At 47.4% G+C, this 15,979-nt stretch overlaps 1 protein-coding gene across 1 annotated transcript in view; it reads right to left on the bottom strand.

The window, feature by feature from the left end:
* Positions 1-15,979, bottom strand: part of Zfhx3 (zinc finger homeobox 3) — a 235,925-nt gene that overhangs the window by 141,542 nt on the left and 78,404 nt on the right. The window contains exon 2 of the mRNA XM_090357348.1: positions 2,052-4,816. Within this exon, the coding sequence (XP_090213474.1) occupies positions 2,052-4,770 (2,719 nt within the window). The 5' untranslated portion in view covers positions 4,771-4,816. The remainder of the gene's footprint in view (positions 1-2,051; positions 4,817-15,979) is intronic.

A 15,979-nucleotide genomic window follows, 5' to 3' on the forward strand; every position in this document is an offset into this window, starting at 1 on the left:
ACCTGAAGCATCGAATCTTCTCCACGTTTGAAGTCCAACCTCAGTACATCAGTATCACTTTACAGAGAAATTTCACTGTCACTTGTTGGATGCTAGAGTGAACATGAGAAGTCCTCAGAAAAAGCAGAGAAAATACGACTTGCCATGCAAGTTCTTACGACGAAATGCAAATCATAAGCAGAGCAGAGGGAGAGGCAGGAAGAGTAAGGATGATGGGCAAGTAAAACTTCTTTCCAGAACCACACCCCAGGGATGGGAGACATAGTTTAAGTGGTTAAGTATACCTGCCTAGCAGAAAGCAAGGAAAAACGAATTGATCTGAGATATAACTCATCAGCAATGATTAGCACTAAAATGCCACACACATAACAACTGGCAAACTGGTGAGGTCTGGACCCCTGGTATTGACCTAAACCCTCCTACTATAAAGGCCGTACTCATACTTGGTTGCCAAAAACAACTTATTCCCCTGTCAGTAATGGGATGCTGTTTAATGTGAGCCATTATCACTGGTTCTCAGAGGGTTCGTGGGTAGAATCTGGGTGTAGGAAGACCAGGCAGGGATCTACACTCACCTTAGATGAATGAGACCACTCACTTATCATGTGAGCCTTCACCAAATCGATCTGTGTGTGTACGCTCTTACTACAAGAGCTGACTCTTTCTATCCACAGATTCACACTGTGCTATAACAAAACTGCATATATTCTTGGTCCTATTCTAGTTATATGAATCCAACTGGTAAGACTTGGACTGCTGTGGATTGGTTGTTTTACGTGTGCACCAAAGGCTCATGTATTAACTAACAATTTGGTTCCCAGCCCTCTCCACAACTACGAGCAGATGGTGAACCTTCAAGAACCGGAACCTATACAGAAGTCTTCTGGTCATGTGGGACAATCTAAAGGGATGCTGGGATCCTAATCCCTCCTTTTACTGTGCCAATCACTTCTAGCCACCACAAGATGAGCAACTATCTCTGTGGTGTACTCCCCGCCTAATGTAATCCCACGCCGCAGGTCCCAAAAGCAAGAGGGCCAACCAAGTGACCAGGAACCAAAACCTCCAACACTGGGAGCCACATGAATCCCCTTTTCTTTGTAAGCCAATTGTCTCAAATATTTGCTACATTAACAGCCGACTATCACCCCTGGCAGCTAAACAGCCAACTGAACTTCTCTAAATCACAGTTGTTTCTTCTGGCAACAAAGGTTCCATTAACCAGCATCTAAACTGCTATTAAAACCCCGCTTTCTTTGATGGACAATTTTACAATTTATTCATTTCTCCTCTATCACCAACACTCATTAAAGTATCTCTGAGGCAATTTAATTCCCAATTAATTCCCAACGACTCTAATCATCAACAACTCATCCAAAATAAGAAAGGAAAAGAACACCTCCCCGCCCCCCTCCTCACAAATGCATGGAGAACTTTGGAGAAATCTTCCTGGCTGGTTCCCAGGTGGGCACAGAACCCGCCTGTGGTTAGCTGAGTAAAATATGCTAGCTATGGTTTCCAATTCTTCTTGTTGAGATGATTGGCCCTATTAAAAATATTGAGGTAATTGTCCCTATTCCTTTTATTAAGATGATTGTCCTAGCTATGAGGTTTCCTGTAAGTTTCTATAAATATTTAATGGACCCCAAAAGTTTTGAGTGATTATGGCGATTTTTCAAATTGAGAAAGAGACAAAGACAAAGGGAGAATTGGAAACAGTAGAGGCGGCTCATCATCAGCCAAAAACTAGAGGAAACACTTAAATTTTAATTCTGGCCTTCCTTGCATGGCCAGAATACAATCACAGCTCTGTTGAATGCATCAAGTCTTCCGTCGGGATCTACAGAGTCAAGAGATTCTTGAGGGGAAAATAGGTGATGGTAAGCCACTTTGGTTTCCACAAGACAACTCAAGAAGCGGGGGCGGGGGGGGGGGAATCCACCCAATCAATAAGAGCATCTCAGCCTAGTCTCCATTCCCCCATCCTCCCCACCAATGAAATTCCTAGGATTTAAAAAAACAAAACAAAACACAGGTGTGGTCAGTCTCACCTAGAGCAGGTGTCATGGCGGCCATAGGCCCGGTGGGATCCAGCTGGAATCCACTCATCATGAACTGGGCGTCTGAGGCAGAACTGTCCATCTTCAGGTTGGGCAGGTTCATGTTCTGGGCCAGGTAGTACTGGTAGAGCTCTGCTTCGGCGGGCGAAGGCAGGCTGCCCAGGCCCAGGTGGCGGTTGTGTTGGATCTGGGTCATGTTCTGCTGCAGTAGCATCATGTTATGCATGTGCTTCTCGCTGGTCATGTGGATGCGGAGGTTCCTGGCCACGTTGGTCTCGTAATCGCACACCTCACACCGCCACGTGGGTTTGGTTTTTGGTTTGGTGGGTGAGGGGGCCCCGCAGGAGCTGCTGATATTGGCTGCTGCTGCAGCCGCCGCCGCTGCCGCCGCTGCGGCCCCAGCAGTGTGGCTGAACACCTGCTCCCCCCCTCCGTTCTGCAGATTCTGCATGTTGTTGAGATGCTTGTCGGACTGCATATGAATACTGAGGTTGCCTTTGGTAGTTGTGGAGTAGTTACACACCTCGCAGCGGAAAGGCTTGTAACCGCACGTGTAGCTCTCGCCTCGTGCCAGCCGGGGGTGGGGCTGCCCACTTTTGCAGTAGACACAGGAGCCCCCCGGCTCTGGGTGCTTCTCCTTCATGTGTGCCTCCAGCGTCTGCTGGTACTTATAGTGCCAGTTACACTTGGGGCACTTGAGTGTCTTACACGAGTTACGAGAATGCATCATGGTCATGTGGCCGCCCAGCGAGCGGGAGGAGCCCAGGACCGTGTCACATTTGGGGCACTCCACACCACTCCCCGAGGGGCACTCCCCAACCCCAAGCTCGCAGAGGGAGCCAGCATGCTGGTGATGGGGGACGAAGCCGCCATCGTCACCCTCTGTGCTTTCATTTGGTTCTGGTGCTGTGGCATTGTCTTTATTGGCACTTTCATCAGTGAAGTCCAGCCTCCTGCCGCCCTCTGCCACCTTGGCCCTGACGCCCTCACTGTTAAAGCTTAAACGATTCCTCCTGTTCGCACCATCAAACACAACAAAGGAAGAAGTGGAATTAGAGCTAGTAGAAGCTGTGCTCCTGGACAGGGTCTGGAGCACATTAGGCGTTAAGGGGGAGTTAGAAATGCTTTGGTTTGAGAGAGCAAGGTCCTTTTTGCTACCACCTGCCGCAGCCCCAGACTCCTCGAGGGGTCTGTCCTCCAGCTCATCATCCAACTCGCTTGGAAAGAGTCCTTTGCAGCCCTCGTCTTCCTCCTCCTCTTCCTCCTCCTCCTCTTCCTCCTCCTCCTCCACCTCCTCCTCTTCCTCTTCCTCCTCTACCTCCTCTTCCTCGGCTGGTTCTGCTTTCTCAGAGAAGCAGTCAGGATCGCCCGCTTCTTGCTTTTCTCCTTCGGCTGCCCCGGAGTCCTTGCCCTCTGAGGATTTGGTAGGACTGGAAGCCAGAGGCCCCAGGGGGACTGAGGTAATGGGGGTCTTCAGGACCGAGCTGGTGAGCCCGCCAAGGTTCAAGAGGGTGCTAGGGGCCAAGAGACCAGCCTGGGGCTGCTCAGAGCCAGCGGCAGTGACAGCTGGGAGAGCTTCCTCCCCTTCCATCCGAATGCCACTAAATTTACCATAAAAACTGTGTCCGGGGCCTATGAGGTTAGCTGTGGAAACTAAAGGGTGTTGAAAGTTTTTGTTTTTTGGTTCCAGAAAACTCACAAGGGGTTCCTTGTCTTTGCCAATCCCTTGGATGATAGCGGAGATGTTCTTATTGCTAAGAATTTTCCGCTCGTCCTCGCTCAGGGTCATCCGATGGTCGTGCACCGCGTGGGTCACAAACGAGCGGACATACCCGAACGAGAGTTTGCACAAGAAACACATCAGGATGGGCTTCCTCTTGCCGTAGAGCACAAAGCCATCGAATCTGGACAGGTCCACATTGTTGGGAACATCTTTGGATACGCAGGAGCTTTTGGCAGAACCGTCGCTGTTCAGGTAATCCTTGTTGCTTTTGTGTCGCACGTCAAAAACGCGGAAGCTGTGCAGGACGGGACTGAGCCCCGCCAGGGCTGAGGTATTCGGGAAAGCCTGGTCTGAGCCATCAAACCATTTCCCGAAGGATGAGGCTATGTGGAAAGTGTTGATGATCTGTGGGTAGACAGGTGCAGCACACGAAGGGTCCCCTTGTTTGCCCCCCGCCCCAGGGACAGAGTTCAGGAAGAGAGAAGGGACGGGCCCGCTGCCACATGCACCCCCACTCTGCGTCAGCTGGCTCAGGCTCTCGACAATGTACGCAGAGCCATCCGGCTGGTAGACGATCTCCCCGGCCAGGTTCTCCACGTCGCTCTCCTCGTCGCCCTCCTCGCTGGTGTCGCTCGGGCTCTCGTCCCGCAGGGGCGGCGCGGGGTGAGCGCCGGGGCAGTGGTGCTCCATGTAGGTCTGGAGGCTGGCGAAGGAGGCCGAGCACTCGCTGCAGCTGACCTCCTTGCTGGCAGGCTCGGCCGGAGGCCCAGCCGGGGCAGCAGCGGCAGCAGCGCTGCTCTCCGACAGGCGCTCGCTGAAGGGGGCCCTCAGGCTGTCCAGGGGCCCGTGGCCCTCACCTGCGGGCTGCTCCATGCTACTGGGTTTGTCGGGGAGGTGGGTGCTGTTGAGTTCAGTCCATTGCCGGTGCTGAGGGATACCGCACCCATTGTCCTTCCCCGAGACGACGGGCGAGTCACAGCCTTCCATGGTAAGGCCTGCGTGGAGCTTTCATGGCACCCAGTACAGATTGGACCTGAAGGGTGGAGGCCAGGGGGGAGGAGGGAGAGAGGGAAAAGAGAGAGAGAAAGGAAAGAGGTTAGGAGGGCCAAGGCTAAGGTCCCGCGGGCTCAGAGAGCTCTGAGAGGTTTCTGTCCACACCCACAACGCGGAGCCCAGGAGGCGCGGGGCAAGCTGGGGGCACTGCCCGATGCGTCACGGCGGCAGGGTCCAAGCGGAAGCAGGGGGCATGGGGAGGAGGGCCAGGAGCATGTCTCCTTCATGTCACACCACCTGTCCCGGGGCCCGCTGGAGACCATGTCCAATTCCCATTGTTTACCAGCAGAGCTTTGAGCCAGGTCTAGGCAGTCAGCCACCGTGGAGGAGAGCACAGGGGAGGTGGCAGACCTGAGGCCCCACCACATACACAGAACACTGCCACCACGGCTGACCACGCTGCCTGGGGCAGAGGGAACACTGGGGTGAGGTCTTCGAGGATGCTCAGAGAAGTAAGGAAATGGCTGCTGTGGCCCCTCCTGGCCTTGGGTCTGGTTAGATCAGACCTCCAAGGACTACGAGGCACCAAGAGCAAGCAAATGGATGTGGATACACATGCCTCCCCCCCAAAAAAAGAAATCCCCGAGACTGTGACTGTATCCCTCCTCCGCTCTCCATCTCAGAAGCCTCCAATCCCATTTTCCAGGCAGTAAAACTGAGAGTGGACCTTACCAGGTAGAAGACAAGACCACCACCCCCAAATTCCTAGCACCTCTACCTTGACCAAGAGAAAGAACTCTATAGACTGAGACTAGGTGCAAAGAATGAACCTGATATTTCTAGTGAGAACCAGCCAGACTTTTCAATCTTTCAACTTGCCCACATGGAGAAGAACCCTCACCATGGGCGGGGTGAGGGGGGCGAGGTCTCTTTTTTCTATTAAGCACAAGTTGAGTCAGCACCTGGGCTTAGCAAGCCCCAGTTCCACATTTGCCTTTTGTAGTTAAGAATCCCTACCCAAGCAGCTGTCCTTCAGCCCTGGGGCTTTTAGGCTTCCGACTCCAAAGTGCCACTGGGCGGAACTTGCCCTCGGAGACTTCTGCTCCCTGGGGAGGGCAGCAACAGATCACTGGAAGAAGTGCCTGAGCACTTCTCCCATCTCAGCACGGCTCCTACAGGACTTGGCAGGGCCCTGATCTGTTACCCACAGATGCCTGGCCATCCTTCCTCTGTGCGTCCTTCCCGGAGAACACATTACCCCACTAATTCACAGTGCGTGGAAATTTAGGCTGCACTTGTCTGCTCCATCCTCTGCAGCCCCCATCCTCTCATTCAAAAAAAAAAAAAAATTCCTCCAATTTCTTGATTCTTGACTGCACAGTGAACCAACAGCTCCCCCTCGGGAAAAAATGGAGAAAGCAAGTTTACCAGAAACCTCAGGAGAAAAAACTTTTTGGAAGAACGCACCATGATTTGTTTCAAATACAAATGGGCACATATTCATCTTTCAATTTATAACCTCCGTGACAACAAAGTTCCCCAGTGCCTTACAAAAAGATACATCCATTTCAAAGTGAGATGAGGACACTAAACCACAAATACAATGGGACTTCCCCACGGAGGCCTAGATGAGATATGGGTGAAAGAGATTCTAAGGTGGCTTTTCTTCAGGATGCTCCTGATTGGCTGGGTGACATCTGATTGACAGCTCAGGCCAAAAAGGTTGGTAGGCCTGAAGGGGTGGGAGGGTTAACAGCCCGATTGTAAAATCAATGTCATAAATGCTTGGTAAGTTACAGGAACATGCGGGAAGGGGAGGCCACGATTGATAAAGGAGAACAGCTTTGATGCTGCACCAGGGACTTGTTTATCGACAGCAAAAGCCAATCTTCCTCTCTAGCCTGAGCTGGGCTAGAGAAACCTGCAAGCGTTTACCAATTAATTGGTGGGCCTCGCTTGCTCTGTGTTCTTCTTCTTCCTCTTCCTCCTCCTCCTCCTCCTCCTCCTCCTCCTCCTCCTCCTCCTCCTCCTCCTTCTCTTTCTCCTCCTCTGCCACAAACTATCCTGAGAAGGGGTTGGGACCTTAAAATATATCACTCATTTTGCCTTCTACTTCCAAGCAAAAAGTACAGAGAGAGAATGACATTGTAACTACTTCAGGACCAGGGGCCAGCCAGGTATTCACAGAGGGTGACAGTCCATCAAGGTGCCTATAGGAAAGAGGATCCCATTTCTGGGTCCATGCTACCTTCTCTGGGCTTCCTTTCCACGCAAGCCGGTGGGGGGGGGGGGGAGTCAAGAAGACAGATGATTGCCTTGCTAATAATAAGCTAGAATGGTTTTTACACACACACACACACACACACACACACACACACACACACACACACACAATTGCATTTTCACATCACCCAAAGGAAATTCAAACTGAAGCTTGAAGCACACCATCATATATCAATTGGCCAGCTTCTCTGGGCTTGGTACCCATATTGCCAGGTAACCAGGAAAAGATAGTCTTAGGCTCCTCCCCCCAGTACTGGTTCCCTGGAGGTGCAGGGATGGGAATGGACTTGGGGAATCAGAGTACTGACACGAAGCTATCTCATCATCCTGCCCATCTGGCAGCTCACAGACCTCAGGGCATCCACCACTCTCCTACCCAGCCAGCCGTCTGTTTATCAGCCAGTCAATAAGAAAAAGGTAGTTCTTACTTAAGGAGGCAGGAGTCAACTCCGCAGGTCGATCAGCACTCTGTCTGTAAACATGGTTTCCCGTAAAATCAATGATCCTCGGTTACAGAGGGCAGCCTGGGAACCAAGCAGGTCCCCACGCTTTCATGGACAGCCCCGCCAGCCAGCAGCACTCACACGCCTCTCCTCAGTCCCCGACCCCGGCACTATGCCCCCACCTGGCCCACACAGGAACCCTTAGCCTGTGCTACAGCTGGCTTCTTCCACTTCAAGTCTCCTTTAAATATCCAGATGAGCCACTCAAGACCCCACTCCAGAATACAGTCAACTTTAAGAATTTAGTTAGCGGGGTGTGTGTGTGTTTGTGTTTGTGTGTGTATGTGTGTGTGTATGCACACATGGTTACTAGGGTTTGAACTCAGGGCCTCAGTGTTGTGGCTCAGTTTTTTTTGCTAGCTCTAGGCTAACACACTATCGCTTGAGCCACCGCTCCATTTTCAGCTTTTGGTACTTAATTAGAAATAAAAGTCTCTTGGACTTTCCTACCCTGGCTGGCTTCAAACCTTGGTCCTCAGATCTTAGCCTCCTGAGCAGCTAGGATTACAGGGGTGAGCCACTGACAGCAGGCTCCCAAGTTAGGCTTTTAATAAGACACCTCTCTCCAATGGCAAACTTCAAAGGAAGATACATTTGGTCACTGCCTCCTGTTCTGAATTTCAACCTGCCGCTTGAGATGTAATCTTGTACAGGAAAGTTTCAAATCTTCATTACAAAGCCAGATGCTGGTGCTCACACCTAGAATCCCAGCTTCTTGACGGGCTGAGACCCAGAGGATCCTGATTCAAGGCTAGCCTGGGCAAAAGGTTCGCAAGACTCCTTCTCGATGAAGGAAGTTGGGTACAGTAGCTTATGACCTACTTTTCTCCATAGAGAACAACAACAACAAAAAAAATAGGCTCACAGTCCAGGCACTGGTCCGGAGAGGAAACAAGTCTGTCTCAAAATTTAATAGAGTACCTCACTGGCAAGTGCTGAGTTCAAATCCTAGCACCATCAAAAAAAGACCCCCCTGACCTATGGTCCATCTCCCAAGATACAAAATCCTCTTCTATAAAGCCCACTGCATCTTTGCAAACAGCAAGTTCTACCTTTCAAAGATTGCTTAGAAAGGTAAAACTCCACAGTGTTGTCTGGTGATTCCCTAGTCAGTCAAAGCATCTGTCTCTCTTTTTAAACTAAAAGGACACACAAAGACAGGGCTGCAGTTTTTAGAGAGGGGGGGAGGAAGAGAGGGAGAGAGAGGGACAGAGGGAGAGAGGGAGAAAGGGAGGGGGGACAAAATGCAACAGTTACCAGGAAGCTGGGGTGGGAGGGTGGATTGCTATGAAAGGGAGGGGGGCTCCCGACACAGCTCTGCTCCCAGGGAATTAAACATGAACAGTCACACTGTGTAATTTTAAATTGTTAATTAGCACAGGGTTAATTAGGCGGTCCTTTCACAAGGGGCTGTTTGGCAGAAAACCAAGAAGGGAAACAAAAGGGAAGGAAAGAAAAAAAAAAAACAGAGAGAATAGAGACAGTGAGAAACTGTTGCCTCTATGAATAACGCACAGGGCATCACCAGAGAGTCAGCCAGCAGGCAGACGCCAGCATCTCTGGAGGCTCCTGGCCCTGCCCTGGGGAGAAGCAACAAGCCATTGCCTTCCTACAGGTGCCCAGCCATCTCCCACCACAAGTGGCCAGGATTGACATCCTTTTGATTCAGCAATTTCTCCTGTCTAGGAATTTATCCTAAAGAAACTACCCTGAGATGCATGGATGCATAAAACTATTCTTCATAACAGGAGATGGGGGTGGGGGGAGGGAGGGAAGGAATGGAAATAAATGAGGGGAAGACAGAAACAATAAATAAGTGCAGAATATCCCATATGTTATTTTAGAAAATGATTTCTTTAAAGAAACTATTTACAGACATGGGGAAATGATCAGATGTTAAATAAATGAAGCATGTATAGGCATGCTCATAAAAATACAAAACTTTAATACCAAAAGTTTTATGACCGGAATGAAGTCATGGATGATGTCATTTCCTCCTTTGCACCTTTATTTCTCAAGGCTTTTGAAAAGTTAAAAGCTTCATACAGAAGCTATCACTTAACTGGGTTAGATAGGCCCCTGTGTTTATACTTCTGGGCACTAGATATCCCTGATCCTGTTGGTGCTGTTTTATCCCCATTTTAAAGATGGAAAAATTGAGGGTGTCAGGCAGTCATCTAGACGTAGAGTCTGTGGTCATTGTCACTTGAGTTATCTTCTGATAGCTGGAAGGAGACAAAGTCTAGAAGGAAGTCTGTAGCTAAGTACTAGAAAAGAAGCCACATATACTATTTGTTTGTTTGTTTGTTTTTTAAGGGGAGGGGGGGGAGAATGGGAACAGGCACTTTCTAGAAACTAGAAGTCAGAAAATGTATTCACTCATTGATTTACTATTTATAGTGAACCTTCTGTGTCAAATGTTCGGGAATACAATGATACCTAGATCCCAGCTTAAATAAGCAAAGAAGTTTAAAAAAAAAAAAAGGTTAGGCAACCAATGGCTCTCATCTGTATGCCAATCATTCAGAAGGCTAAGATCTAAGGCTCACAGTTTAAGGTAAGCCAAGGCAAGAGAGTCTGTGAGACTCTTATCCTTAATTACAAAAAGCCAGCAGTGGAACTGTGGCTCAAGGGGTAGGTCTCTAGCCTCGAACAAAAGAAGCTCAAGGACAGTGCTCAAACCCTCCAATCATGCTCCAGGACCAAAAAAAAAGAAAAAGAAAAAGAAAAGAAAAGACTGGACACACAGCTCAACCGTAGAGCACCTTCCTAGTTTAAGATCCTGAGTTCAAACTGCAGTACCACTAATGAAAGAAAGAAAGAAAGAAAGAAAGAAAGAAAGAAGAGAGAGAGAGAGAGAGAGAGAGAGAGAGAGAGAGAGAGAGAGAGAGAGAGAGAAATGAAAGAAGCCAGAAGAATGAAATGAATGAGCACACTGTTTTGGATAAATTAATGGCATTAAGCTTTTTTGTAATGTGCTGTAATGGAAGTGGGGCTGTAGTTCAAGTAGTAGAACACTAGTCTTGAGCAAAAGAAGCCTCTGAACAATGCCTAGGCCACATTCAAACCCCAGGACCAGCAAAAAAAAAGTTGCTATATATTATATATTCAAGTTCTTCCTAGGGTTAAAGAGTTTATAGCTAGTGCTGAGATAGTATTTTAGGAGAGAAACGTGATGATGAGGAATTATAAAAACTCATATCAAATATATTGAAAAATAGTCTCACGGAGGTTCCCTGAGACCTGAGAAATACGATGCAGTAAGGAATACCTCTTTGTTCTCATAAAGTATCCCAAAATTGATCACGTCTTTACATCAAGGATAGGCAGACATCTTTTAGAAAATAAAGCCTGGCTGATTTTACAGCTGGCTGATACAATCACTTAAAGCACCCACAGAGCTGAGGTTTCCTGCCAATGATACGCCACAGGCCATTGTCTTGTGTCTGTTCTGCTCTCTTAAATCAACAACTTGAGGTATCAGACCATGCATACACAGAAAACCTAGTTATAAGGAATAACTAATAGGCTATAGGCTACATAGGTGAAATTAAGGCAAGAAAGAAGAAGGAAGGAAGGAAGGGAGGAAGGCCAGCTGGCCCTGGCCCCTGAAACTTTACAAAGACAAATATGAAGCCTGGTAGTTAAATTCAGGATGTTAACTAAATCTACAAAGAAGAAAAGTGGTGTGGATTAGTAGTATTTAATGCAAATACAAATACAAATACACACATACACACACACACCTCTAAGGGTTTAATAATTTGACACAAATTAAGTAGAGGCCCAAAGCCACATGGCGGCCAAGTACATCAAGTGACCTCTGGCACCAGCAGCAACTCTGTACCGCTGGAACTCACTCAGTGGGTTTGCAGCACTCTGGTTTCCCTTATCTGCACATGAAGACTGGTCTGAGCCACTCCAGGCAATCCAAGAGGAGGGATACTGACAAAGTGGAACATTCCTCATGGATGTTCAGAGGAAGCATGAACAGCTCATGAGCACAGCAGAAAGAAAAGTCCTATTGTCAGGCAAGACAACTTGCCTCAACCGTGAGAAACTCTGTCTGCCTCTGCAAGGAAGACTAGGTATGAGCCTTCAACCTAGCTTCAGGGTGGAAGTTAAGAGAAATGAGGGGAGTTGATATGGAATTAAGAGTACAGTTCAAAATAAATAAAAATCTTTTTCAAGATTACCAAATCTCTCAGATGGAATGTTTCTACTGTAAAATACCACACTCCCTGCTTTTGCAAGTAGTGAAGCAGATGGTTTTGCTGTGGCCAGGAAATTCCATCAGGCAGCCTTTGGAAGGTGGAGATTCTTTGCATTCCCCAGTGATCAATCTGGTTCTTCTACCAACTTTAACCTTTTTTTTTTTTTAATTTTATTTTTTGCTCAAAAAGAAAGAAAGAGAAGAAAGAAGGGAGGGAGAGGAAGGGAAGGAAGAAAGGAGGCAGAAGGAAAGAAAGAAAAGCAAAAAGCTTTGAGCATGGCCACAGTATACAATTCTGAGGTCATTATACTGTTGAGGTTGGTTACCTGTTGCCATGAGATCATTCGCCTGTGTCCTCTACATCCAAGATGTAAAAACAACGGAGAAAACTAAGGTCTTTAAAAAAGAAAAATGGGGGCTGGAAGTTTGGTGTCGGGGTAATATGCTTGCCTAGCATGCAGGAAGATCGGGGTTTGATTCCTCAGTAGCACATATGTAGAGAAAAAGTTGGCAATGGTGCTGTGGTTCAAGTGGTAGAGCTCTCGCTTTAGAAAGCCCAAGGATAATGCCCAGGCCCTGAGTTCAAGCCCCAGGACTGGCAAAAAAAAAGAGGGGGAATGAAAAATGATTCCTAAACATGTTCTTTGTGGGTTTGGCGGGGGAGGCACGGGGAATTGGTCTATTGGTCCACTTCTGTTCATGTTTTTCTAATAATTCAAAATGTCCCAGTGAAACCCGATCTTTGGATAAATGAATTCCTGGACTGGACAGAGCGTGGTGCACCTTGCACCTAAAGAATGAGGAGGACTTCACAAATGACACAGAAGGAAGCTAAGCGAGTCCCTACCCATCACTCAATGGTAGAAAGGGAGGCTTGACAGGCTTCTACCCACCATGCCTGGGATGATTTCAGCAAGAAAATTAAATGAGAACAGAGGACTGCAGTCCTATGCACAAAATAAAAACTTACAACTCTGTATTTCTATAATGAAAAAAATAAAAATAAACAAGGAGTGAGAGTTCTTCCTTAGGGTAGAAACCCAACAAATAAATGTAGAAAAAAGTACGGAGGAGTTAGGAAATCGCTCTTTGGTACCCATCACGGTAATAACAATCCATTCAGGAAAGAATCAATGACACTGAAACTAATGGATGCAAGTTTTTACAGCCTCGAAGAATCTCCCCACAGACACTGATTAATTACAGAAGGAAAAACAATAACTCTACAGTAGAGAAACCTGGCAGACACCACCTTAATCAAGTGATCAAAGTTCACATCACCAGCAGAGAGACAAACAAGACACTGTGTGCCTCCTGACAGGATACACTGAGAACACAGCACCCTTCCCACACATGCCTGCCAAAAAGGCAAAACCTGAATGCAATCAAGAGGGAACAGCAGATCAATCCCAGTGGAGGAAAACCTACAAATCGTCCTGCTCTCCTCAGAAATGTCAGTGTCAGAAGACATACAGACAGATGGAAAGACTGTTTGGGATGAAGAGAGAGGAGGAGATCTGACAACTGAACGTAACATGTAGTAGAATTTTTTCTCTTATAAAGTACGTCACTCAGACAACTGGAAAAATAAAGTCTGTAGATGAATGCCATCTGCATGTCAGTTTTATTTTCATCAGTGTGGCTTGCTTACATGAAAGGATGGATGTATACACTCACATGCACACACACACACACACATGTGAAGGGAATGAATGAGGTAATATTAACGTGTGGGTGATGGGCTTGGGAATTCTTTGTTTTTACAGCTTTTCTGTACACATGAGATCATGTCAAAAGCCAGAGGGAACTGTCTGGAATAAGACTCTCCATGGCACACCTTCAAAAATACACATGCACTATCACCCTGCCCTGATGTGCACATCTCTTCACCACGGATCATTTATCCTCAGCACAGCCTCGTGGAAGGGAGGGCGTGCACTGTGTGGCTGCACAGGGAGGCAGAGACAGGCAAGAATACAAAACTGGGAAACGTCCAGGAAGGAGCTCTTTGGTTGAAAAGGATAAATGGCCATTCTTAACTTGGGCAGAATTTCAATACACCATTCAAAACACCCATGGTTCCAACTTCAGAGAGATTTCCCCAACATAGCGAAGAATGGTTCTAAGTAAAGGGAGGAGGGCAGCCTAGGGCACATAAGCGTGGCCAAATCAGACTGAAGGAGAAAAACACCCACCAATACATAAACTGTCCCTTAATAACCTCACCTCCCCCACCCCACCCCCCAAAAATCCCACAGGCAAACAGATTCTAAGATAAGTAGAAACTTCATTCAAGAGGCCAAGAAAGAATACCCACATCTGTTTAGCTCTAAACCCAGTGAAAAGCCTATCTAACTGCATTCTGAACTTCATACAATGACAGTGTTTGTCTGTTGCTGCATAGAAGTCAGTGAGTGCTAAATCGTAAGTAGGTAAGATTCCATCGACTTGGGAGCAAATTCCCAACAACCTTAAGGAAGATGCTGTACCCGCAGCGCAGCCAGGTCAGAGCACACACGTGCTGGGACAGGCCCGAAGAAATCATCCAGACCCTGCATTGGTGCCACTTCCAGTGTAACCATAAAGCAGCCTGGAAGTGAAAACCGCTAGCTCAGTTCATTGGGCAGGGAACCCAGCCTTCAAGGTGCTCTGGTTTCAGCCAGGGGGTTAAGCAGGGCTGGCAGTGGCTAGAGGGGACCGGACAGGAGATCAGAGATCAGAGAGCTAGCTAGTAGGGCTCATAACCCAGCCTGGGCATGCTGGGAGAAGACATGAGCTGATTGTTTGGGGATTTTTTTTTTTAAAGTTCTTGCTGTTTTTGCAATGTATGCACGTATTTTTTTTTTTTTAGTCCTGGGGGTTGAACTCAGGGTCTGAGTACTGTCCTTGGGCTTTTCTCAAGGCTAGTACTCTACCACTTGAGCCACAGCACTACTTCCAACTTTTCTAAGTATGTGGTACCAAAGAATCGAACCTGGGTCTTTGTGCATGCTAGGCAAGCACTCTACCAGTAGGTCGAACTCCAGGCCTGTATGAAGATTTTAAAAGAAGGGGAAAAAATAAATAAGGTAAGGCAATGTAACTATTTCTTATCCTCTGCAGTACTCTGGGAAATTCTGTCAGCTACTCAGAACTTGTTTGCTTATACTGAGGAACTTAGGTCTTCAAACTGGAGTCACAGGGAGGCCTCTCTAGAGCATCCTCTGTCCAACACTGCCCCCACCCCAGGCACTCCTTTCTGGGATTTAACCATCCACAAGGCACTGACAATTCCCAGATTTGAAGCACTGTAGCTTCAACTCCCCACTGTATCAATGGTTGGCCCTCCAACCCTGCACAGCTCCCACACCCCCATCCTTAAGCCATCTTTCCCTGGGCATCCCCACCCTCTAGCCAAGCGGAACACTCCCCCAACACCAAGGACAAACAATACTGAAATGCTGTTTTGCCAGCACCTACAGCCTTTCCATGTTCCCTCAGTTTCCTCAAGTCTCTCCTTTCTTATTATTGGGCTACAAAGCACAAGCAAAGAGATGATGTAAAAACAAGCCATCTGGCCCATTAGGGTTTCAATCTGGCAGCTCATGATGTTAAATTTATTTTAAATAACTTCTCCTGATTAAAGTAGTATGAACTCATTATATTTAAAAAAAAAGTCTAGATGTGCACAATGAGTCTCTAAAGCTAAAAAACCATGGTGGTTCCATCAGCTAGAAAGTTATAGAGCTCAAACTAGGCAGGCGGCTTCTTAAGCTATTTTCCCCTGTGTCTACAGGTACAAATCTTCCTTAGCAACCTTGGATGTCCTGTATCACACAGGGCCTGAACTGTTCACTTCACATGCAGTCTTTCCCCGGACATCAAATATTCTCTGTAAGTTTACAACTAAAGCCTGCACAGATCCTGCACCCTTTTGACATAGCATACTTTTAGTAGTAGATACTTAGAACAATTCTTGATATTTTATGGGCAATTATCGCAGTATTAACAGCAAATCTCCAAGCACACAGAAAAACAAAATCATCAAAATAAGTAGCAACTCTATTACTGCCCATTTAATAGGAGCAGGCATGGTTCTAAATACTCTCTTGTGATATGGTTACATGTGATCCTGGTGGGAGCCCATTTTATAGATGAGGTACAAAAAGAACAATTTCCCCAACCTCAGAAGACTTCCCTCCCTACAGTTCTCATGCACTGCATT

Source organism: Megascapheus bottae, chromosome 24 (genome assembly GCF_031878675.1).
Source record: "Megascapheus bottae isolate mThoBot1 chromosome 24, mThoBot2.hap1, whole genome shotgun sequence".
NCBI classification, from domain to species: domain Eukaryota; kingdom Metazoa; phylum Chordata; class Mammalia; order Rodentia; family Geomyidae; genus Megascapheus; species Megascapheus bottae.